The sequence below is a fragment of the Bidens hawaiensis genome, unplaced genomic scaffold (genome assembly GCF_021521415.1).
Source record: "Bidens hawaiensis isolate Kalapana, Puna unplaced genomic scaffold, B.hawaiensis_p1.1 tig00022778_1, whole genome shotgun sequence".
In the NCBI taxonomy this organism is placed as follows: domain Eukaryota; kingdom Viridiplantae; phylum Streptophyta; class Magnoliopsida; order Asterales; family Asteraceae; genus Bidens; species Bidens hawaiensis.
In genome coordinates, this window is record NW_027493560.1 from 59,779 (window position 1) to 84,877 (window position 25,099).

At 34.0% G+C, this 25,099-nt stretch overlaps 1 protein-coding gene across 1 annotated transcript; it reads right to left on the minus strand.

Annotated features, from left to right (window-relative positions):
* Nucleotides 1-1,532: 1,532 nt before the first annotated feature.
* Nucleotides 1,533-9,220, minus strand: LOC143566254 (protein HESO1-like). The gene is made up of 11 exons (XM_077053003.1): nucleotides 9,148-9,220; nucleotides 8,334-8,406; nucleotides 7,805-7,987; nucleotides 7,535-7,711; nucleotides 6,691-6,875; nucleotides 5,947-6,042; nucleotides 5,691-5,736; nucleotides 4,840-4,946; nucleotides 4,647-4,748; nucleotides 2,815-3,452; nucleotides 1,533-1,819 (listed from the first exon to the last, which is right to left on the minus strand). The coding sequence occupies exons 2-10, from the start codon at nucleotides 8,350-8,352 to the stop codon at nucleotides 2,985-2,987; spliced, it is 1,383 nt and encodes a 460-aa protein (XP_076909118.1). The 5' UTR covers nucleotides 8,353-8,406; nucleotides 9,148-9,220; the 3' UTR covers nucleotides 1,533-1,819; nucleotides 2,815-2,984.
* Between the last annotated feature and the right edge of the window lie 15,879 nt (nucleotides 9,221-25,099).

The window sequence follows — 25,099 nt, forward strand, 5'->3', positions numbered from 1 at the left end:
TTTTGACTTGTTGATTTGATACAGGCAGATAATCACGGAAGAGCTGTTGACATGAATGTTACAAAGTACTCGGTGAAAGTTTTACCTGTAAGTTTTGTAAACTTCAACTTCATCGTATAATGTGGTAATTATAAATTTATAACCTAGTTGCTTATGAATGAGTTGATTCGGGTTATGTTTTATCTCTAACATCTCAAACGGGTACATTTTAAAAAAAATGATCAAGATGGGTCATACATTTTTGAAAGTCTTGTATAATTACCCTTTTGACCTTTGTTTCTTTGTATTTCCAGTATAACTATGATGTCAGCGCGTACGGATTTAGAGAATTCTTTAAACACCACAACATACAAGCGATCGATCGCAAGTAAATTGAACTCCATTTGTTATTTTGGTTATGCAGTCGTGCGTAGTTTTAGGTGCATTTACATTTAGCCTCATTTTTTCTATGGATTTTGCAAAATATTGAAACTTTATTATAATAAAGGTGACATTTGGGATTTAATATGAAGTTAAAGAGTGGATCAGTGGATGTGGTATGTAAATTAATTTGAACAGCAGCTGACAATATTAGCATGCTTTAGCGGCTTGTAACTGGCGCTTTAAAATCTGTAGGGGTAGCACAGTAGCACAATGTGAGATAACAGGAACTTGTGAATTATTATATATATAATTGGTTTTGTTGATTTGAATAAACGATTGAAGGCCAAGATACGATAAATATTGGTTTTTGTTGATTTAAACAAATATTTAGAAAGAAAAAAAAAATCCAAAATGAATCCATGGACCGGCCTGAGGAATCTTCCCAAAATAAACCCGACAAAGAAAATGAGCCAAGCAAACAATAACCATAAACGTGTTCCCCATTCATACAAAGGGAATCTCTTAAACACAAAAAATTATAGTTGAGCTTTGAATGTCTATATGGAATAACAATTATGGTCATTTCTTATAGAGTTCTTTTATAGTCACGATGGTCTGCTACAATTTTTTTTTTTACGCTTTTAGTGTATTTTCCCGATATAAAGGGCGTTAGTCTATAGTCGGAGGTACTTATACAGGGCGTTAGTCTATAGTCGGAGGCACTGATTCTTGGCACCTCTTTTAGCACTCTTGTAAAATATTCCATTTTAAATAGATAAAAAAAAACGTCAAGCTTTAGAGTCTTGTTTGTATATCAATATCATTCTTGTGCAAGTAGAAATTCCGATTATAGTTTTAGTAAATTGTTTGTTTAGTTATATTAATCATGACGTAATAATACCCAGAAATAGTAATATTTATGCGTGATGTAAATATAAAACTACACTTCAAAATTTAACATGTACTTTCACATTAGTTACGAAAATGCCAACGCGTAAAAAGCATTCAACAGCGCTAAAAAGTCGTTCTTATTTCATCAAATGGTTCTCAACTTTCAATCATTCTCATTTGAACCAAACCCTACAACATAATATATGATTACATAAAATCATAAAAAAAAACTAAGCGATGCAAAATAGATTAAAACAAGACATAAGCGCAATTTAATTTAAAATTAAACCAGGTATGGTAAAAAGAACATCAAATGCAACTGTCACATGATGTCCTCTGCTATCACTTTGAATCTAAATGAATTAACCAAAAAGATACATTTCGGCCCGCTATGATTATAAACAGCTATCACTAACACGCTACAACAAACAAACACAAGCGAAAACGAACAAACTCGACAAAAAAAGCGCCACAAATGGGTGCAGTCTGGTTAGTCGTTTTGCACATGTTTGTTTAAACCCCGAACCTCAACGATATGGTGGACCATATGTGTTGGAGGAACTCCCTGTAGAAAAGAAAACAATGAGTTTGTAGGTGCAAAAGTTTTTACTTGGATATAGGTCGATTTCGGTTATGTATAACCGAAAAGCATAACACAAATTTTTAAATAGAGAGAGTTAGTTAATTACTCGAATGGTCTGTGGTATGGACATATTGTCAGTATGGTCCTTATTTTTGAGAAATTACATGCATGCTCCCCAATACTTCTAAAGTGTAACACATATGGTCCTTCAAATTGATGGGCGTTAGATTTTTTAGTTAAGTGATGTGAAATGACTAAAATACCCTTACTCCTAAAACACCCAATGGACAGAAATCACCATGTTCTCAAACAGCCTAACCACCACATCCGTTGGCCTTTTTCGGAGGTTGGATTAGGGTTGAGGGTAGAAAGAGTGAGAGTATAGAAAGAGAAAAGGGTTTTAAATATCTTTTATTTTGTTGTTTCGTTATTAACATTAAGGGTAGTTTCGTCATTTCACATACACTTAACTAAAATACCTAACGTCTGTGCATTCCAAGAACCATCTTTCAAAATAATTCGGGCCATACGAGTAATTTTTCAAACTTAAGGGCCAAACTTGCAATACGGACATACCAGAGAGATCATCTTAACATATAAATTGTGGATTTTTTTTGTTTATAAATTATGCATTATGTGCATGTTAAAAATAATCAAGTTTTATAAATATTTATGTGTAAATATATAAATTTGAACCTTTTTTTTAAACAAACGAGTCGACCCATCTCGTCTTGTTTACAACCTTAGTTATGTTTCATCTCAAACTGGACAACTTAATAAAAGCCGGTTAAATGTTGTCCAAAGTGGTATTTTTAATACATAAAACTCCAAAAATCATTCTGTTTAAAAACTTAAGAATATTTTGTGAATGAAATATTGGAAAAGATGTTTTTGGGTTAACCCGACCCGAAACCCTATTGACCCGTTAAGCCCGTTTTGACCCAAATTCAGGTTTATGCCGTTGCATAATAAATTACCATAAGGAGGTTGTTGAAGCCTTCTTTCCCTAGGGTCCCATGCATGCTGCATCTCATGTGACCTTCTAAGGTGGTCCCCAACAGAAGCAGCTCCGTGGTCCCCACCCCTACTGCTAGGAGAGGTGGGGCCCCAGCCTTGTGTCCACCCGGGCCCACCCCAAGCGGGTCCCTTATTTTGCGTTGCAGGCAGTCTCTGCAACCCTCATTCTTTTAGTCAACTGATGGTCATATGACTGTTCGGCCCAAGAATTCGCGGGGCCTGTAGTCACGGCCCGATACAGTGGCGTGACCGGTACCGGTACAGCCCAGTGACTGGTTTGTGGTTGACTTGTTGACCAATTAGGACCAGCTCTCAGATCCATCACAGTGTTATTCACGGTCAATATGGGGTTTGTTGTCACGACATGTCGGTTTTTTTCATAATGTTCTTGCCACATATTCAACTGTGAGTCAACAGGGGGATGAGGTATTTTATCAATGCCAAATAAGGATTCTTTTAACTCTGGTTCTTGAATTTTAGCATTCATGAAATCATCGAGACTTCGATTGGTGAAATGAATGCATTCATAAATACTTTCCACTTCTGATTCTCCGACCGCTCTAGCCACATTTTGGGTCCGGTCCGTAAAATCCTCAACCTATAGAGATTAAACATAACCCAAATCGACCCATTAATAAGTAAATTGGTTCAATTCACCAATTCTACATGAATTTAGGGGTTGTGTCGGGCTGGGCTGGAGAGCTGATGACAGATTAAATTGTTCAGACTTCAGACCGAACACAACCCATATTTTTTATTTATGTTGAAAGCATCAACCCTAACCCACACATGCTTAAAATTGTGTAACCTGAACACGACCTGTTTAACTCATTATAGCGTATTAACTGGGTTGGCGGTGATAACCAAGTTGTAAACGTGTTAATCGAGTTGGTAAACTGACTTGTTTAACTAAACACGTTGACGGGTCAACCTGTTAAACTAAAAGAGTTAAACAGGTCAACCAAAATACGACCCGTTTAATTAAGTACGTCAACCCAAACTCGTTTAATCCATTAATCATAACGTGTCAAACAGGTTGGTATAAACCAAGTTGTAAACATGTTAATCAAGTTAATGGATTGTCAAAAACAATGGGTTAAATGGGTGGTCAACCTGTTTAACTAAGCCAGTTAGTGGGTCCACCTGCTTAGCTAAACGGGTTAAACCGGTCATCCTAAGCACGATGCGTTAACTAAGCAGGTCAGCCTACTAACCCGTTTAACCCATTTGTCTTAATTTGGCAGCAATAACCAGGTTGAAAACATGTAAATCGAGTTGGTGGTTGTGAACAAATGGGCTAAACGGGTTAAGTGGGTCGCCTTATTTAACTAAACGGGTTAAACAAGTAAACTTGAACACAAATCGTTTAATTTAACATGTCAACCAAACCACGACCCGTTTAATCCGTTTATCTTAACGTGTCAAATGGGTTGGCGGTGATAACCACTTTGTAAACATGTTAATCAAGTTGGTGGATTGTAAAAAAAATAGATTAAACAGGTTAATGGGTCGACCTGGTTAACCAAACAAGTTGGCGAATCGGCATGTTTAACTAAACAGGTTAAACAGATCAACCCAAACACGACCAGTCTAACCCATTTATCTTAATGCGTCAAAAGGGTTGGCAGCAATAATACTAATGAGTCAAATCAAGTTGGTGGGTCGACTTGCTTAATTAAATAAAATGGTGGGTCGACATGTTTAACAAGACGAGTTAAACAGGTCAACCCAAACACAACCCGCTTAATTAAATAGGAAACACGACCTGTTTTTAGACAGGTTAGATACTTACACTCATCCTGGCTATTTTAGTGTTCCAAGTTTTAGACGTCCAATGCCCTAAATAAGGACTCGCACACAAACCTTTGGGCCAAAGTTTTTCAACCGATGCTAACTGCAAAACCCGTTTACAATAAAAAAAAATCAAAAACGTAAAATTTAAGAAATGAAGATTTGTTACCAACAATGATATTTAATGATGCTACCTTCGTTAGAAACGACACGAACAATTCACCTAAAGTTTCTTTGTTTCGTATACCATAGTTCTTAAAGCTTCTAATCGATCTCTTCACGGACTCAGGATCCTCTCCATCTAAAAATTTCTCATGCCAAAACAAACGCAAAAAACCATGAGTTCTCTAATAAAAAAAAGCAGAAGTGATTTTATATCTGGTAAACGGTAGGCCTATAACAAACCGAACGGACACAAACGAAGCATGTTTACGTTTGTTAGTTTAAGTTTAACCGAACAAATGATCAAAGACGAACAATTAAATGAACGTGGTTGTCTTGTTCGCGCTCATTAAGAAAATCAACGTGTTCGTGATCGTTTATGTTCATTCGTTAACACTATAAACAAACAGTTCGCAAAAGTATATAAACGAACATAAATAAACATGGATGAACAAACATAACTGAGCTAAAACTCAATAAAAGTATATATTAACAACAATGTGTGGAGCTTTCAAAAGTTATTAAAAAAACTATTCTAAATTGTAATGAGGCTTAAACATTTTAAAAGAATATACCAACGGATGTAAACGAACGAACATACACAAACATGAATGAACAAACTATACATGTGTTCATGTTCGTCCGTTTAACTACATGAACAAACTTTTTTGTTCATGTTAGTTAAACGAGCACAAACTTCCCTTCAAGCGGTTCACTAAGCGTTAAGTTCATATACAGGCCTAATTGCCATTTATCAAGTTTTAATCATTTGATATTAGTCAAGTCAACAGATATAGCAAAATATCGCACATACTTGTAGTTTTGCATAAGATGAGTTCTCATATGATTTATTTAATTTTAATTAAATAAGTCTCAACATTACCTTTTAATATGGCAGAAAATGGAGGTAATATAGGGGGGTCTCGAGTCTGCAACCAAAAATCGACAATAAAACCAAATTTCATGGTTAGAAAAAACAAAATAAACTGCTTATTTGTTTCTTTCTCATAATAATAGCACATTTTAATCCAGAAAAATAAAAATTAACACAAACTAAACAAGTTCTATATAGAGTTTCCCAGAAGCAACCAATAATGATACAGATAAAAGAGTTCAAGTAAAAAAAATATATCTAGCACCTGTAGATGAAAAGCAACCAATAATATTATAGATAACGAATTGAGAGTTTGATCTTTTGAGCTATTAATATCATTTTCTTTGGCCCACGCTTTCATCTGCATAAATAGATATAATTTCAATATCAAATAAGAGAAAACAATAAAATTCCCTACAAAATTTAATATATGTTGCATTCGTACAAACCTAAATTCATGCATTTTGTGGTTTTAAACAAATTAAAAAAAATTGCACAAATGGTCCATGTGGTTTGACCATATTGCAAGTTTGGTCCCCGGATTTTAGAAATTGCAAACTCGATACAAACATTTGTAAGAGGGTTAAACTTTTAGCCCCCACCGTTAATCCCTGTTAGTTTTTAAGAAAAAAGTGATGTCATGTGCCACTCATGTAGGGTAACCGTGTCTTTTCGAATTTGGAACCCTAGTAGAATATTCTTTCTTACTCTAGAACTCCTGACGCCGACTTCATCACCTTCGATTTTGCACTGATTGAAAGGTGACGAAGTTGATGAAAAGACACAATTACCCTCACATGAATAATACATGACATCAGTTATCCACTAAAAACTAAGATTAACAGTGGGGGCTAAACATGCAACCCTCACGCATGTTTGGAGTTTGAACTAAGCTTGCATTTTTTATAATCTAGGGACCAAGCTTGCAATATGGATAGGGACCATTTGTGCAATTTATTCTTTAAACTAAAAATTCTACAATTTTATTGAAGCACAAGCATAAACTTACCAAGAAACTTAGCTTTTGAAACCGTTGATCTATTGAAGTAATGAAGCGAATAATCAAAGATTTTGAAATCCCGTCACGGTTTTCTACCGAAAGGTCACATTCAACACCCGTTCCCGTATCAGTAATCTTGACAATTGGTACCTTAGCAGCCATGATCGGTTGGACACCTTTAACGTGGCCTTTATCTAAACCACAAAAGACCAAAAACAGATAATAATCAGACATTAGCGTATGGTAATTCATTTAATATTTTAACGTCACTTTCTAGGTAAAAGTATGTTATTTTTGCATAAACCAATCTAATTACTTATAATGGGTCAATTTGGGTTGTGTTATTATCTCAAACGAGTCAAACTGAACAAATAAAAAAAATTAGCTAGAAGTAGAATAAGTCAAACTGGTTTAAAGTCAACAAATTCTACCTTTTTATTCAAAGATTTAAAATACTACCATTTTTGTGATGATAATTAAATCGTTTAACGTTTATAAAGAATTAAAATGATGGATAAAGTTAAGAGCTGGTGGGTTAAACTAGCCCGCTTTGACTCATACTAAACAATGATATGTTAATTGTGAATTCGAATTTCGGTTCCACACATTTTGCTTTTTCGGATAACCGAACTGAATTCAATCGAATAAACCAAATGATAACTGGTTTAAACGGTTATATCGAATAGATGAGCCGAATAAAGCGGCTTAATCGATTGAATTCGATTCGGTTAAGACACATTTCTAATTCGGATCAGTATTCGGTTCGTGCCAAAAAGAATTCAAAACCGAATGAACACCCTTAACTGAAAATTAATAATATAAAGAGCAAAGAATTGTAAAGGTAAAAGTTTACTTTGAAGAGCATAAAATTTTCTTGCAAACTTCCTAAGTGTTTTTATTTTCTGATCTCGCGGAAATGCTAACGAGCTATTCTTGAAGTTAATCGAGAGATCTAAATCACTTTCTGTTGTAAAAAGATCCATTGAAAACGAATCAAATTCCTCGACTACAGGACAGCTGGCAGAATTACCTGAATGACATACATTATAACTTAGAAACAAATTATTTACTCAAATAAATATAATTATACAAGAACAAGTAACTGTAAATGTATTTATATTACCATATATATCTTTTGCTATCTCATTAGAAACTCGAATCAGATCTTTGCGATGCTCATATTCACTCAGTTTAAGGATTACATACACATCGTTAAGTAGTTTTTCGAGTAATTTTAACCGTTCTCTGTTTATTGTAATCTTCTGCAATTCCTTTACTTCAAATTTCTCTGCTTTCGTTATGAGGACTGAAATATTAAAAAAAACATAAAAAAAAGATGACACAGGTCAAATAATGCATATCACAAGGTTTTAAACATAAAAATTAAAATAAAATAATGTTGCATAATTTTTACAGCTCATTAAGCATGTGGCTGACTCATTAAGTGAGTTACCAAAAAGGAGGACAACATATCCTATTAGGGCTCAAATTATTACCGTCACGTTTTCCATATCTTATCTACTATAATTCATTTTGCATATATCTTAATAATGCCATTTTCCAGATAAATTATTATCACATGTTTATCAGTTCGTGTCGTTAGACATTAAAGTATACGAGTATACAAGTGAAAGATTTTAGGTTAAACTCACCCTTTTCACGCAATGCCATGATTGTGCTTCCAAAAGTTAACAAATGAACCCTCGTTGATGTGATAGAGAAACCCTACAATAAAAAACCAAATCAATCAAACTATGAATCTATGATGTAATAAACGATTGAATTGAGTACAAATGTAAGAATGCAAACACACGAAATCAGTATGATGATATCATTTTATTGTTACACATAGAGATGCGGATCTTGTTAAAGAGCAAAATAACTCATTCCCTTAAAAAGTTTAACATTGCAAAAGGTAATGTAGTTATATAAAAACATTATTCGGTAGTCAAATAAAAGCATTATTCATTCAAGGCGCTTAATTATGTATAAACACTGGACTTACGCGATACATACGTACTCTAATGTTTAATAGATTATATTATATTTTCGATAAAAAGAATCCGATTTCAGCAGCTTTGGAACCCTAAAAGCTTCATGAGTTCAATCGGAGTTCGTTTAAGCAGGTTACCAATAAAACAAAAATCCGTTTCATTTAATCCTCACCCGTTATAACTTGTACTTTATATCTTTGATTATTAAAACAAACACACCAACTGTTTATTAAAATGCCAAACCATTGTAGAAAAAATAAATTGAAAAACTTTACATCATTTTGTTGCAAATAAACAATTCATAATCACTAATTTATCATAAAAACACAAAACTAACTAACTTTTCTAACCTAATTTCACACCCATGAGTCAAGACTCACTTTCCGATTGAACCCAGATGATCAACTGATTAAACAGTAATAATGCAGATTATATAAAATAAATAAATAAATAAAAGCCCCAAATTGCATACCGATTATGAAGAGGAATGAACGGGTCGACTGCTCGTCCGGTGAATCGGGTCGAGCCGTCGAGTGAATCGGGTCTGATGAAGAAGAAGAATATGTGAAGAGTTGGGGGTGGGGTTGTGTGATTTTGAGGTTATCTAAGGTGGTTGGTCCCTACGTGACATAATAATAATAATCTTACTAGAGTATTATGTCACCAATCAATTTCTTTTGTTAACTGGTGTAGGAGATGTATCAACAAGAGGTAATTGTTTTTTATTTTGATTAAATGTTGCTGATCGATTGAAAATTGGAGTTTTCGTTATAACATTTGAAAATTGGAGTTTTCATTATAAAATTTTCATGTTTTTTCTTTTTCTGTGTCATATTCTAAATCTTTCCATTTCAAAAAGAAACAAATAAGCTCATATTTTTTTCCTTTTTTAAACAAAACTCGGAAACACAATGTAAACATACATTTTACTAATGTTTTTTACTTGTTTTAGACATGTTATATCTTTTATTTATTTACTATTAAGAGCATGTATAGTGGGTCGTGTTTCACCTATCACATTCTTTTTGAAGGTGGGTTTCGTGTCGTCGTTGAAAGTGTGTGCATGAACACGACGTGAGGTAAAAGGTGGGGTGCTTTCCAACAAATCGCCATCTGCCACTTAACCTTTTTCTAACTATATATATATATATATAGAGAGAGAGAGAGAAAGGATCCAATACAAAAATTGATTATCGTACATTACGTACGCGAGGGTTTTGATCGTCAATTAGTAGTTTATTTAATTTGATCACGTAAGTTAACGGAAGGGTATATTTGTCTTTTACAGTATTTAAAATATCAATCACGCCTGTATATTTAGAAACCGTTTTGTAGTATACCCTGTTTTATTCAATTTGATCACGTATCCAAAAACTGCTCTGTAATTGACATTACCAATTGGCGATTTTTCTTATTCGAATTAACTTGATGGCCTTTGTTGATTTGAATGCCATGTATTACGATAATCAAAGTAAGTAATTCTTGGTTTAATTTAAATCAATTTTGATTTATTTAGTTGTATACTTAGTTTAATCGACTAATAACTTAATTTTTGGGATTTTTAGGTTAATATTCTGTTGAATTCATGATCGATATTGTGTTTTTAGTTTGTCAATTACTTGTGATTCGATTAGACTTCAAATTATGTGTTTTAACAGCAAATCGTGAATAGGATCGTTGTTTTTTTTTGTTTTTTTGAGGATTAGAACATATTAATTAATAACCAGAACGTGTAAATGTTTTTTTGTTTATTAATAATCTATTTTGATGTTTCTAATTTGTTAAGTTATTTTGATATTTGATTAAATTTAAATTATATCTATTTTAGCAGGTGTTTGTAACCTGTAAGTAGATGTTTTAGTCAATTTTTTGATATGTTAACCACTTAACTGTAGTTTGTATTAGGTTTTGTAGAATTGAAAAATGTTATTTATAAATGGATGATTTGTTTAGAACGTATTAACCAAACACATTAGAGAATGTGTTAATAGAACGTGTTAGCAGAACTGGTTATATTTTATGACTTAAATTGTTTTTTAATCAGATCCTTCATCAGATGTTGTCATACCACAAGTTAATGTGTAACGATTCCGACGAAACCAGGTATACTCTAACCGGTAGACAATAGTTACGTCATATTTAATGTCGGGTACATGAATTACCATAGTAATTATACGAGAATACATGGTTCACTGTATTGATTGTACGTGAATATATAATTCATCGTATTGAATATGCGATTAATCGATCGATAATTATTGAAACCCGAACGAATCGAGGGTTCAATTATAGACGATATCTATAATATTTAGTGATTTTACGAAGCATTAATGCTTCGGGATAAGTAAAGTACGGCACAGAAAAAGAATTTCGATTTAATGATACGTCGGTACATTAAACGAAACCTTCAATACCAAACCGAGCAAGAGATGATCGATCAAGCCGAAAAAGATGCGCAATAATTAATAATATGATGTTTTAAGTTAATAAATGTCATGGTTTAAGTTTTTAAAGTTTTTAAATCGGTTTTAAATAAATTTCATTTTTAAGCCGAAAACGACCGTTTTAGCCTCGTTTTAAGCCGAGTTAAACATTCAACCGAAAAACGAAATGAACCAGATTATCCAAAACATTATCCGGATTGCGAGAATCCAAACATGTGGCTAGGAATGGAGAGGTGGGTCCCACCCCACCTCACCCTTAACACCGATCGGACCCAAGGGGTTAAACCCCATTCTCTTGTTATTTTTTTTAAGCAACCAATCCATGTTCTTCATGTTGGGTTTTATACAAGTTTATCAAAGTTCAAGTTAACCATATTTAACTAGAAAACGCAACGGAAGCTAAGATTTTAAAACAAGTTATGAACATACCATTATGTTAAAACTAAAACCCAAAGAACAAGGATCAAAATTACAAGAACAATATGCTCACAAAATGTAAATTGTACCTTCTTCTACCTTTAGAAGAACAAGTAAGTTGTTGATGATGATGGTGGATGAATGGCAAGCCTCCAAAGAAGAAGACCTCAAGAGTGTGATACCCCAAGCTATTTGTGACAACACCAACTTGATTGCTAGGAATTATGAACACTTAAACAAGCTCACCAAGCTCTCCCAAAAACCCCAAATGAGCCGTGAGTTTTTGGAAGAAAAGAGAGAGAGGATTTTTGATTCAACTCTTGAATTCAAAATGGGGACAAGATCAAAATTGCATGTCTTGTGAATGGTGGAGTATAAAGAGATGGTCCACACAAAAGGACAAAACATTTGGTTGAACCAAAACCACCACCCACATGGGGTGGCCGGTTTTCTTTTTTTTTTTTTTTTTTTTTTTTTTTTTTTGTTGTTTTGTTTTAACCATTTAAAACATCTCCTTTTATTTTATAAAACTCATTTTTATAAAATGCACATACATTTATGTAATTATTTAACCAATTAAATAATTAATTTATATAAACAAATTATCCAGATAATTTATTTAAATCCTCAAGTGTGTTTGTTTAGAAAACCAATTTTCTACACACGTAGTGTTCGGTATTCGTTTAAATGATCAAATCACTAAAAGAATACATTTGGTGTTGTCTAGCTTGTTATTGGGTATGACCCGACTTGGATCAAACACAGTTAGCCACATTAATATAAGTATGTGTCTCGGGCATACGTAATTCCAACAATCTCCCACTTGCACGAGATACATAGAAAATTAATGCAAGTGGTGAATACCGCCTAACAACAGTTCACCACCCCTAATGTGTTTGACGAAGTGCCATTCAATAACATCATCCCTTCAAGTCCCTTACTTGATATGATTTAGGTGAATCTATCATTATATCCCTTTGTTACTAGATGTCATGTTGAATCTAAGAGACATAGGTGATCATTCTCTTTACAATTCAACTTTATCAGGCCTTAGACATCTAAACTCTCAACACATAAGAGGAACAAATTCCGTCTTGACTGTATACGCCTCTCACTATCACTTTATACTCCACCTGAGCTCATCCTTATGTACCATCTTTTACGAATAGCGAAGGGGAGAGTCAAAGTGTAATACTCGGTGAAAATCAAGACCCAATATACATCTCAGGTCTAAGGATAATATGAAATTCTCCTTTACTCAAGATTACTAATGATCAAGTCAATCGACTCCATGTAGTAATATTGAGAGCGGGTCAGTCCAATATTTGTATCCCACAAATATCTATGAACTTTGGCAGCAAACCTATGCTCCATATTCATTTCTTATGAATATCCACCAAACCTAGTTCATAATAGTCTTGCTTCATATTTGTTCCCACAAATGTGATCGACTACGGACTTTTAGAATAAGATAACTTATTCATGGATTAAACATGCAAAATTAGAATTTAACTCAAGATTCCATAATCATATAAAAGAGTTAAATTACAAAAGTCTTTTAAACTTTAATACAAAATAGATCAAATCCAATTACTAGAATATCGAAGTCCTAAGCCACTCGCATGACGCTCATGTTTCGGTCTTTCTAGGAGCTTCGTGAATGGATCCGCAAGATTTTGATCAGTTCCAACTTTGCGAATACATATCTTTCCTTTTTCAACTTCATCCCTTATGTAGTTGAATCTCCGCTCTATGTGCCTTGTCTTTTGGTGTGAACGAGGTTCCTTGATTTGTGCAATCGCACCCTCGTTGTCACAAAAGATTTCTAGGGGGTCTTGAATGGAAGAGACCACCCCTAGATCAGTAATGAATTTCTTCAACCATGCAGCTTCCTGAGCTGCCAATGAAGCGGCGATGTATTCTGATTCTGTAGTGGACAATGCTACCACTTCCTGTTTTGAGCTCTTCCAAGAGACAGCTCCTCCATTAAGAGTGAACACATACCCAGATTGTGATCGAGAATCATCTCGATCAGTTTGGAAGCTCGCATCTGTGTAACCTTTTATAGCGAGTTCCTCTTCACCAGATCCATATATCAGAAACATATCCTTAGTTCTCCTAAGGTATTTCAATATGCTCTTAACAGCCATCCAATGACTGTCTCCTGGATTCTGTTGGTATCTGCTTGTCATGCTCAAAGCGCATGACACATCCGGTCTAGTACATATCATCGCATACATGATGGATCCTATAGCAGAAGCATATGGGATTTGTTTCATCATGTCTTGCTCACCCTTTGAGCTTGGACATTGAGCTGAACTCAATATGGTCCCTCTTTGAATAGGTACAAAACCTTTCTTGGAGTTTTCCATCTTGAACCTTTTCAAGATCTTATCAATGTATGTACTTTGGTTCAAACCTATCAAGCGCCTTGACCTATCCCTATAGATCTTTATTCCCAAAATATAGGCAGCTTCACCTAGATCCTTGATGGAAAATCTACTTCCAAGCCAAGCCTTAACGCTTTCCATGGTTGGAATGTCATTTCCAAATAGTAGAATGTCATCGACATACAATACTAAGAATGTAATTATACTCCCACTAGCCTTTTTATACACACAAGCCTCATCAGCGTTTTTGATGAACCCAAAACTTTTGATTTCTTCATCAAAACGATGATTCCAAGTTCTAGATGCTTGTTTCAATCCATAGATTGATTTCTTTAACTTGCATACTTTATTAGGATGTTTTGGATCGACAAAACCTTCAGGCTGAACCATATAGACATCTTCCTCAAGATATCCATTTAGGAAAGCGGTTTTGACATCCATTTGCCAGATTTCATAATCATAATGTGCAGCTATGGCAAATAATATCCTAATAGACTTTAGCATTGCCACAGGCGAAAAAGTTTCATCATAATCAACCCCTTGAGTTTGAGTGAAACCTTTAGCTACAAGTCTTGCTTTATAAGTATCCAAGTTTCCATGCATATCGGTTTTCCTTTTGAAAACCCACTTACTTCCAACAGCTTTGGAGTTGAGTGGTGGTTCAACCAATTCCCAAACTTGGTTGTCATACATGGATTGCATCTCAACGTTCATGGCTTCAAGCCATTTGTCACAATCATTCTTGGACATTGCATCACGGTATGTGGTTGGTTCATCCGAATCTACCACGTAGCAACCTTCTACAAAAAATCCATATTTTTCAGGTGGATTGCTAATTCTACCAGATCTGCGAACGTTTTGTGTGTTTTGATCAACCACTTGATCACTTTCAACAACCTCTTGTTGAGTGCTAGTATCAACCAATTGTGTATCATCTTGTGATTCTTGATCCTCATCAAATTTCACTGTTCTACTATTAGTTCCTTCCTCAAGGAACTTAGTTTCCAAGAACTTACCCTTTCGAGCAATAATAACATTTTGCTCACTAGGATCGTAAAAGTAATATCCTAAATCATCTTTAGGATAACCTATAAAGATACACTTAGTGGATCGGACTTCTAATTTGTTTGGGGTGTATTGCTTTACATAAGCTTCACAACCCCAAACTTTTAAGAATGATAGCGATGGAGCCTTTCCATGCCATACTTCAAAAGGTGTCTTCTCCACTTTCTTGGTTGGAGCCATATTCAATATGCGAACAGCGGAAAGTAAAGCATAGCCCCAAAATGATAGAGGTAAAGTGCTTCTAGCCATCATCGATCGAACCATATCTAATAGGGTACGATTTCTCCTTTCAGACACACCATTATGTTGTGGTGTTCCAGGTGGAGTAAGTTGTGAAATAATTCCACAACTCTTAAGATGATCTTGAAAAACACCACTTAGGTATTCACCTCCTCTATCACTACGAAGTACTTTGATTGTTGTCTTAAGTTGTCTTTCTACTTCAGTTTTGAAGTCTTTGAACATTTCAAAAGCTTCATCTTTGTGTTTCATTAAGTACACATAACCATATCGACTATAATCGTCAATAAAGGTAATGAAGTATCTTTCACCATTCCTAGTCATTGGTCTAAAAGGACCACATACATCCGAATGTATGATACCCAATAATTCTTTTGACCTTTCAAAAGTCTTATTAAAGGGTTGCTTTGTCATTTTGCCTTGTAAACAAGATTCACATACATCAAATGAATCAAACTCATTGGTTTCTAGAATACCACTCTTGCGAAGAGTTTGCATGCGATTCTTGCTTATATGTCCAAGGCGACAATGCCAAAGATAGGAATCACCCAAGTCTTTCTTGAGTTTCTTGGTGTTGACATTATACATTGAACTACTATGTGACATACCACTTTGATCTATTTCATATATACCATTCATGGGTATAGCTTTAAAATAAAATATGCCATTCATCAAAACATGAATATCATAATCAATAAACTTAAGATCAAAGCCACATTGTTTTAAAAGGGACACGGAAATAATGTTTCTCCTTAACTTAGGAGCATACAAAACATTTTTCAAAATTACTTCCAAACCACTTGGAAGCTTTAACATTTAGTCTCCTTGAGCTTGGACTTCAACTCTTGCTCCATTGCCCATAAAGAGACTAATGTCCCCTTTGTTGAGTTGTTTACTTCTTTTGAACCCCTGCAACAAATTGCAAATGTGAGTTCCACATCCGGTATCAAGTACCCATGTATTTGAAGAAATAACATTTAGTTCAACATATATAGTAAAGATAATACCTGAGGTTTGCTCCGCATCCCTCTTATCTTTTAACGCTTTGAGATAGGTCGGACAATTTCTTTTCCAATGACCTATCTCTCCACACTCAAAGCATGGATCTTGCGTCGCAACCTTTTGCTTCTTTTCCTTCGGTTTGTAGGGCGTAATGGCTTTCCTCTTTCCCTTTCCTTGGACGTGGCCCTTGCCCTTAGCAACACTTGCTTTGGGTTTGGAGTTATGTCCCTTTTTGCCTTCATTGATTGTTAGAACGGGTAAAACCCTTTTACCCATTCCCGCTTCGGCCGTTCTTAGCATTGCGTGAAGCTCTCCAATGCTTTTGTCCCACCCATTCATGTTATAGTTCATGACAAAGGTTTCAAACCTTTTGGTCAAAGAGTTGAGGATCAAATCCGTAGCCAACTCATTAGAGACGGGACAATTCAACCTACGAAGCTTTTCAATGTAGCTTTTCATCTTTAGGACATAAGATGAGACGCTTTGGGTTTCCTCCATACGACATGCATGAAACGCTCGAACCGTTTCGAAACGTTCCGCTCTAGCTTGTTGAAGGAACATTTCCTTCAATTGAGTTATCATGTCGTATGCCCCATGATGCTCGAAATCCTTTTGGATTTCGGGAATCATAGTTCCCAACATGAGGCAAGAGGCTTGCACCGAATCTTTGGTGTACTTGACCCAATCGTAATAAGCCTCCTCATCTTCCACGTTAGGCTCGTCGGGAATGGGATCGTCTAAGACATATGATATCTCTTCTTGCTTGAGAACTATTCTCAAGTTGCGATACCAATCCATAAAGTTATTATGGTTTAGACGATCCTTTTCAAGGATGGTTCTTAAGGATAGGTTACGGGTGTTATGGGTAGAGGTGTTTGCATTGTTAGCGGCCATCTACAAAATTTAACAAAGTTTTATTTAGTATTATAAACAATTTAATTATTAATACCCTTTTATTCCAAATTTTAAAATAATAATTAAATTCTAGAATCCAACGATAAATCAAATTTCGGTTAGGTGACCTTTATCCCGTTATTTGATTTAACAAGGTAGTCAACCTTGACGATTGCAACCCTTTGCAACTTCTAGAGGTATGGGACCATTCGAAATCCATATTTCGTGTTGGCATGTTTATCCCATCAACACCATTGGACCCCCATGCTTAGGTGACCTTTATCACATGGTTTCCAATTCAAGTCGTCCTACTTGTATAAACATGTAAGATTAACATACAAGTGGTTAGGTGACCTTTATCCCACAAATATGTTAATATTACCCTAAGTACATTAGTTTGCTCAAAATGGTTAGGTGACCTTTATCCCATTTAAAGTTCCCTAATACGTTAAGTGTCATACAAAAGGATGGTGTAAGACTTGTTTCCTTGGTAATTATGAAAAAGGGATTTTAAGTTTTCCAATATTCTAGTTTGAAAAACATTATGCCATATCCTAACATGCATTTAGTAATATGGCGATTTTGAAAACCAATTTTCAAGGTTCAAATTATAATAAAACCAATTTTATTATATGTGAGAAATCGCTTAGTTTTAATAAACCCATTTAATTAAACTAATTGACGCGATATTACCAAATATATATTAGAACCCGTTTTATGCTTGTTGTCGTTCCTATGTGACGGTTTGGATATCCTAATATCTATCAACCACACATTACATAAAGTAAAACAAACAACCAAGCATACATGCAAAATATAGTCATAACCGAAAACCGCTAAGTTTGACCATACTTGTTAGCCGAAACAAGTATAGGTCATAAGTCACACCTAAGGGACAAAACATGACACAAGGATGGAATGTTGACTCCCACTTGATCTTGCATCCAAATGCTTCAAGTATCCTTTCCAAGTTGTTGTGTTCTTGTTGGGCTTGTAAATGGGCTCCAAACTTCCAAAAGTCTTCTTGGGCCCAAGAGTGAAATTTATGGGCCTAATGGGCTTGAATCCCATGATGGGCCGGTGAGGCCCAACAAGCCCAAAATTTCGGTCCAAGGCCCAAATCCACCAATTCTTGCATCTTCAATTTTTACAAAATGTATCCTAATACATATTTTTCTAAAAAAAAGAAATGCAACTAATCTATTTATTACAAACCAATTTATGAATAAATAAATTACACAAGCCTAAGATTATGAATTATTACAACCATATTGAATAATAAACATAATCAACATACACAAACAACAATCAACACATCCAAGGTCTAGGTTTCGGTTATGACACAATCAAACATACCAAATGTTCTAAGCATGCAACCTAAGCAACCAATGCCTAAATACATCAAAAAAAAAAGGCAGCCCCCCCCCCCAAAGAAGGCTACGGCTCAACCCCCCCCCCCCCCCCAAAATTTTTGCAATTTTGATATTTTCAACATCCAAATGTTAGTAATGGTTTCCTAAGATCTTTGCATGCATGTCAAGATCTTACAAAACCATGAGGGGTAAAATCCACCAAAATTTCGGACCCCTTTTCACCCATGAAAAACCCGAAATCTATGAACATGCAAGGAGCATAAGTCCTTGTAACCGGCTCTTGATGCCATTGTTGGGTTTTATACAAGTTTATCAAAGTTCAAGTTAACCATATTTAACTAGAAAACGCAACGGAAGCTAAGATTTTAAAACAAGTTATGAACATACCATTATGTTAAAACTAAAACCCAAAGAACAAGGATCAAAATTACAAGAACAATATGCTCACAAAATGTAAATTGTACCTTCTTCTACCTTTAGAAGAACAAGTAAGTTGTTGATGATGATGGTGGATGAATGGCAAGCCTCCAAAGAAGAAGACCTCAAGAGTGTGATACCCCAAGCTATTTGTGACAACACCAACTTGATTGCTAGGAATTATGAACACTTAAACAAGCTCACCAAGCTCTCCCAAAAACCCCAAATGAGCCGTGAGTTTTTGGAAGAAAAGAGAGAGAGGATTTTTGATTCAACTCTTGAATTCAAAATGGGGACAAGATCAAAATTGCATGTCTTGTGAATGGTGGAGTATAAAGAGATGGTCCACACAAAAGGACAAAACATTTGGTTGAACCAAAACCACCACCCACATGGGGTGGCCGGTTTTCTTTTTTTTTTTTTTTTTTTTTTTTTTTTTTTTTGTTGTTTTGTTTTAACCATTTAAAACATCTCCTTTTATTTTATAAAACTCATTTTTATAAAATGCACATACATTTATGTAATTATTTAACCAATTAAATAATTAATTTATATAAACAAATTATCCAGATAATTTATTTAAATCCTCAAGTGTGTTTGTTTAGAAAACCAATTTTCTACACACGTAGTGTTCGGTATTCGTTTAAATGATCAAATCACTAAAAGAATACATTTGGTGTTGTCTAGCTTGTTATTGGGTATGACCCGACTTGGATCAAACACAGTTAGCCACATTAATATAAGTATGTGTCTCGGGCATACGTAATTCCAACACTTCAACCCTCTCCACCTTCATGAACTAAAAACCGAGATTTTTAGCAAGAAAACCGAGGTAAAGATCGAGTTATTTAAGTTTTCATCTTCGTTTCTTGAGTTTGTTTGCAAGAAAATGAGGTTTCAAAGATGAAAACCGATTCTTGCATGATCAAGTGAAAGTTTTTAGGTTAAACTCACCCTTTTCACGCAATGCCATGATTGTGCTTCCAAAAGTTAACAAATGAACCCTCGTTGATGTGATAGAGAAACCCTACAATAAAAAACCAAATCAATCAAACTATGAATCTATGATGTAATAAACGATTGAATTGAGTACAAATGTAAGAATGCAAACACACGAAATCAGTATGATGATATCATTTTATTGTTACACATAGAGATGCTGATCTTGTTAAAGAGCAAAATAACTCATTCCCTTAAAAAGTTTAACATTGCAAAAGGTAATGTAGTTATATAAAAACATTATTCGGTAGTCAAATAAAAGCATTATTCATTCAAGGCGCTTAATTATGTATAAACACTGGACTTACGCGATACATACGTACTCTAATGTTTAATAGATTATATTATATTTTCGATAAAAAGAATCCGATTTCAGCAGCTTTGGAACCCTAAAAGCTTCATGAGTTCAATCGGAGTTCGTTTAAGCAGGTTACCAATAAAACAAAAATCCGTTTCATTTAATCCTCACCCGTTATAACTTGTACTTTATATCTTTGATTATTAAAACAAACACACCAACTGTTTATTAAAATGCCAAACCATTGTAGACGCATAAATTGAAAAACTTTACATCATTTTGTTGCAAATAAACAATTCACAATCACTAATTTATCATAAAAACACAAAACTAACTAACTTTTCTAACCTAATTTCACACCCATGAGTCAAGACTCACTTTCCGATTGAACCCAGATGATCAATTGATTAAACAGTAATAATGCAGATTATATAAAATAAATAAATAAATAAAAGCCCCAAATTGCATACCGATTATGAAGAGGAATGAACGGGTCGACTGCTCGTCCGGTGAATCGGGTCGAGCCGTCGAGTGAATCGGGTCTGATGAAGAAGAAGAATATGTGAAGAGTTGGGGGTGGGGTTGTGTGATTTTGAGGTTATCTAAGGTGGTTGGTCCCTACGTGACATAATAATAATAATCTTACTAGAGTATTATGTCACCAATCAATTTCTTTTGTTAACTGGTGTAGGAGATGTATCAACAAGAGTTAATTGTTTTTTATTTTGATTAAATGTTGCTGATTGATTGAAAATTGGAGTTTTCATTATAACATTTGAAAATTGGAGTTTTCATTATAAAATTCTCATGTTTTTTCTTTTTCGTGTCATATTCTAAATCTTTCCATTTCAAAAAGAAACAAATAAGCTTATATTTTTTTCCTTTTTTAAACAAAACTCGGAAACACAATGTAAACATACATTTTACTAATGTTTTTTACTTGTTTTAGACATGTTATATCTTTTATTTATTTACTATTAAGAGCATGTATAGTGGGTCGTGTTTCACCTATCACATTCTTTTTGAAGGTGGGTTTCGTGTCGTCGTTGAAAGTGTGTGCATGAACACGACGTGAGGTAAAAGGTGGGGTGCTTTCCAACAAATCGCCATCTGCCACTTAACCTTTTTCTAACTATATATATATATATATAGAGAGAGAGAGAGAAAGGATCCAATACAAAAATTGATTATCGTACATTACGTACGCGAGGGTTTTGATCGTCAATTAGTAGTTTATTTAATTTGATCACGTAAGTTAACGGAAGGGTATATTTGTCTTTTACAGTATTTAAAATATCAATCACGCCTGTATATTTAGAAACCGTTTTGTAGTATACCCTGTTTTATTCAATTTGATCACGTATCCAAAACTGCTCTGTAATTGACATTACCAATTGGCGATTTTTCTTATTCGAATTAACTTGATGGCCTTTGTTGATTTGAATGCCATGTATTACGATAATCAAAGTAAGTAATTCTTGGTTTAATTTAAATCAATTTTGATTTATTTAGTTGTATACTTAGTTTAATCGACTAATAACTTAATTTTTGGGATTTTTAGGTTAATATTCTGTTGAATTCATGATCGATATTGTGTTTTTAGTTTGTCAATTACTTGTGATTCGATTAGACTTCAAATTATGTGTTTTAACAGCAAATCGTGAATAGGATCGTTGTTTTTTTTTGTTTTTTTGAGGATTAGAACATATTAATTAATAACCAGAACGTGTAAATGTTTTTTTGTTTATTAATAATCTATTTTGATGTTTCTAATTTGTTAAGTTATTTTGATATTTGATTAAATTTAAATTATATCTATTTTAGCAGGTGTTTGTAACCTGTAAGTAGATGTTTTAGTCAATTTTTTGATATGTTAACCACTTAACTGTAGTTTGTATTAGGTTTTGTAGAATTGAAAAATGTTATTTATAAATGGATGATTTGTTTAGAACGTATTAACCAAACACATTAGAGAATGTGTTAATAGAACGTGTTAGCAGAACTGGTTATATTTTATGACTTAAATTGTTTTTTAATCAGATCCTTCATCAGATGTTGTCATACCACAAGTTAATGTGTAACGATTCCGACGAAACCAGGTATACTCTAACCGGTAGACAATAGTTACGTCATATTTAATGTCGGGTACATGAATTACCATAGTAATTATACGAGAATACATGGTTCACTGTATTGATTGTACGTGAATATATAATTCATCGTATTGAATATGCGATTAATCGATCGATAATTATTGAAACCCGAACGAATCGAGGGTTCAATTATAGACGATATCTATAATATTTAGTGATTTTACGAAGCATTAATGCTTCGGGATAAGTAAAGTACGGCACAGAAAAAGAATTTCGATTTAATGATACGTCGGTACATTAAACGAAACCTTCAATACCAAACCGAGCAAGAGATGATCGATCAAGCCGAAAAAGATGCGCAATAATTAATAATATGATGTTTTAAGTTAATAAATGTCATGGTTTAAGTTTTTAAAGTTTTTAAATCGGTTTTAAATAAATTTCATTTTTAAGCCGAAAACGACCGTTTTAGCCTCGTTTTAAGCCGAGTTAAACATTCAACCGAAAAACGAAATGAACCAGATTATCCAAAACATTATCCGGATTGCGAGAATCCAAACATGTGGCTAGGAATGGAGAGGTGGGTCCCACCCCACCTCACCCTTAACACCGATCGGACCCAAGGGGTTAAACCCCATTCTCTTGTTATTTTTTTTAAGCAACCAATCCATGTTCTTCAACCCTCTCCACCTTCATGAACTAAAAACCGAGATTTTTAGCAAGAAAACCGAGGTAAAGATCGAGTTATTTAAGTTTTCATCTTCGTTTCTTGAGTTTGTTTGCAAGAAAATGAGGTTTCAAAGATGAAAACCGATTCTTGCATGATCAAGTGAAAGTTTTTAGGTTAAACTCACCCTTTTCACGCAATGCCATGATTGTGCTTCCAAAAGTTAACAAATGAACCCTCGTTGATGTGATAGAGAAACCCTACAATAAAAAACCAAATCAATCAAACTATGAATCTATGATGTAATAAACGATTGAATTGAGTACAAATGTAAGAATGCAAACACACGAAATCAGTATGATGATATCATTTTATTGTTACACATAGAGATGCTGATCTTGTTAAAGAGCAAAATAACTCATTCCCTTAAAAAGTTTAACATTGCAAAAGGTAATGTAGTTATATAAAAACATTATTCGGTAGTCAAATAAAAGCATTATTCATTCAAGGCGCTTAATTATGTATAAACACTGGACTTACGCGATACATACGTACTCTAATGTTTAATAGATTATATTATATTTTCGATAAAAAGAATCCGATTTCAGCAGCTTTGGAACCCTAAAAGCTTCATGAGTTCAATCGGAGTTCGTTTAAGCAGGTTACCAATAAAACAAAAATCCGTTTCATTTAATCCTCACCCGTTATAACTTGTACTTTATATCTTTGATTATTAAAACAAACACACCAACTGTTTATTAAAATGCCAAACCATTGTAGACGCATAAATTGAAAAACTTTACATCATTTTGTTGCAAATAAACAATTCACAATCACTAATTTATCATAAAAACACAAAACTAACTAACTTTTCTAACCTAATTTCACACCCATGAGTCAAGACTCACTTTCCGATTGAACCCAGATGATCAATTGATTAAACAGTAATAATGCAGATTATATAAAATAAATAAATAAATAAAAGCCCCAAATTGCATACCGATTATGAAGAGGAATGAACGGGTCGACTGCTCGTCCGGTGAATCGGGTCGAGCCGTCGAGTGAATCGGGTCTGATGAAGAAGAAGAATATGTGAAGAGTTGGGGGTGGGGTTGTGTGATTTTGAGGTTATCTAAGGTGGTTGGTCCCTACGTGACATAATAATAATAATCTTACTAGAGTATTATGTCACCAATCAATTTCTTTTGTTAACTGGTGTAGGAGATGTATCAACAAGAGTTAATTGTTTTTTATTTTGATTAAATGTTGCTGATTGATTGAAAATTGGAGTTTTCATTATAACATTTGAAAATTGGAGTTTTCATTATAAAATTCTCATGTTTTTTCTTTTTCGTGTCATATTCTAAATCTTTCCATTTCAAAAAGAAACAAATAAGCTTATATTTTTTTCCTTTTTTAAACAAAACTCGGAAACACAATGTAAACATACATTTTACTAATGTTTTTTACTTGTTTTAGACATGTTATATCTTTTATTTATTTACTATTAAGAGCATGTATAGTGGGTCGTGTTTCACCTATCACATTCTTTTTGAAGGTGGGTTTCGTGTCGTCGTTGAAAGTGTGTGCATGAACACGACGTGAGGTAAAAGGTGGGGTGCTTTCCAACAAATCGCCATCTGCCACTTAACCTTTTTCTAACTATATATATATATATAGAGAGAGAGAGAGAGAAAGGATCCAATACAAAAATTGATTATCGTACATTACGTACGCGAGGGTTTTGATCGTCAATTAGTAGTTTATTTAATTTGATCACGTAAGTTAACGGAAGGGTATATTTGTCTTTTTACAATATTTAAAATATCAATCACGCCTGTATATTTAGAAACCGTTTTGTAGTATACCCTGTTTTATTCAATTTGATCACGTATCCAAAAACTGCTCTGTAATTGACATTACCAATTGGCGATTTTTCTTATTCGAATTAACTTGACGGCCTTTGTTGATTTGAATGCCATGTATTACGATAATCAAAGTAAGTAATTCTAGGTTTAATTTAAATCAATTTTGATTTATTTAGTTGTATACTTAGTTTAATCGACTGATAACTTAATTTTTGGGATTTTTAGGTTAATATTCTGTTGAATTCATGATCGATATT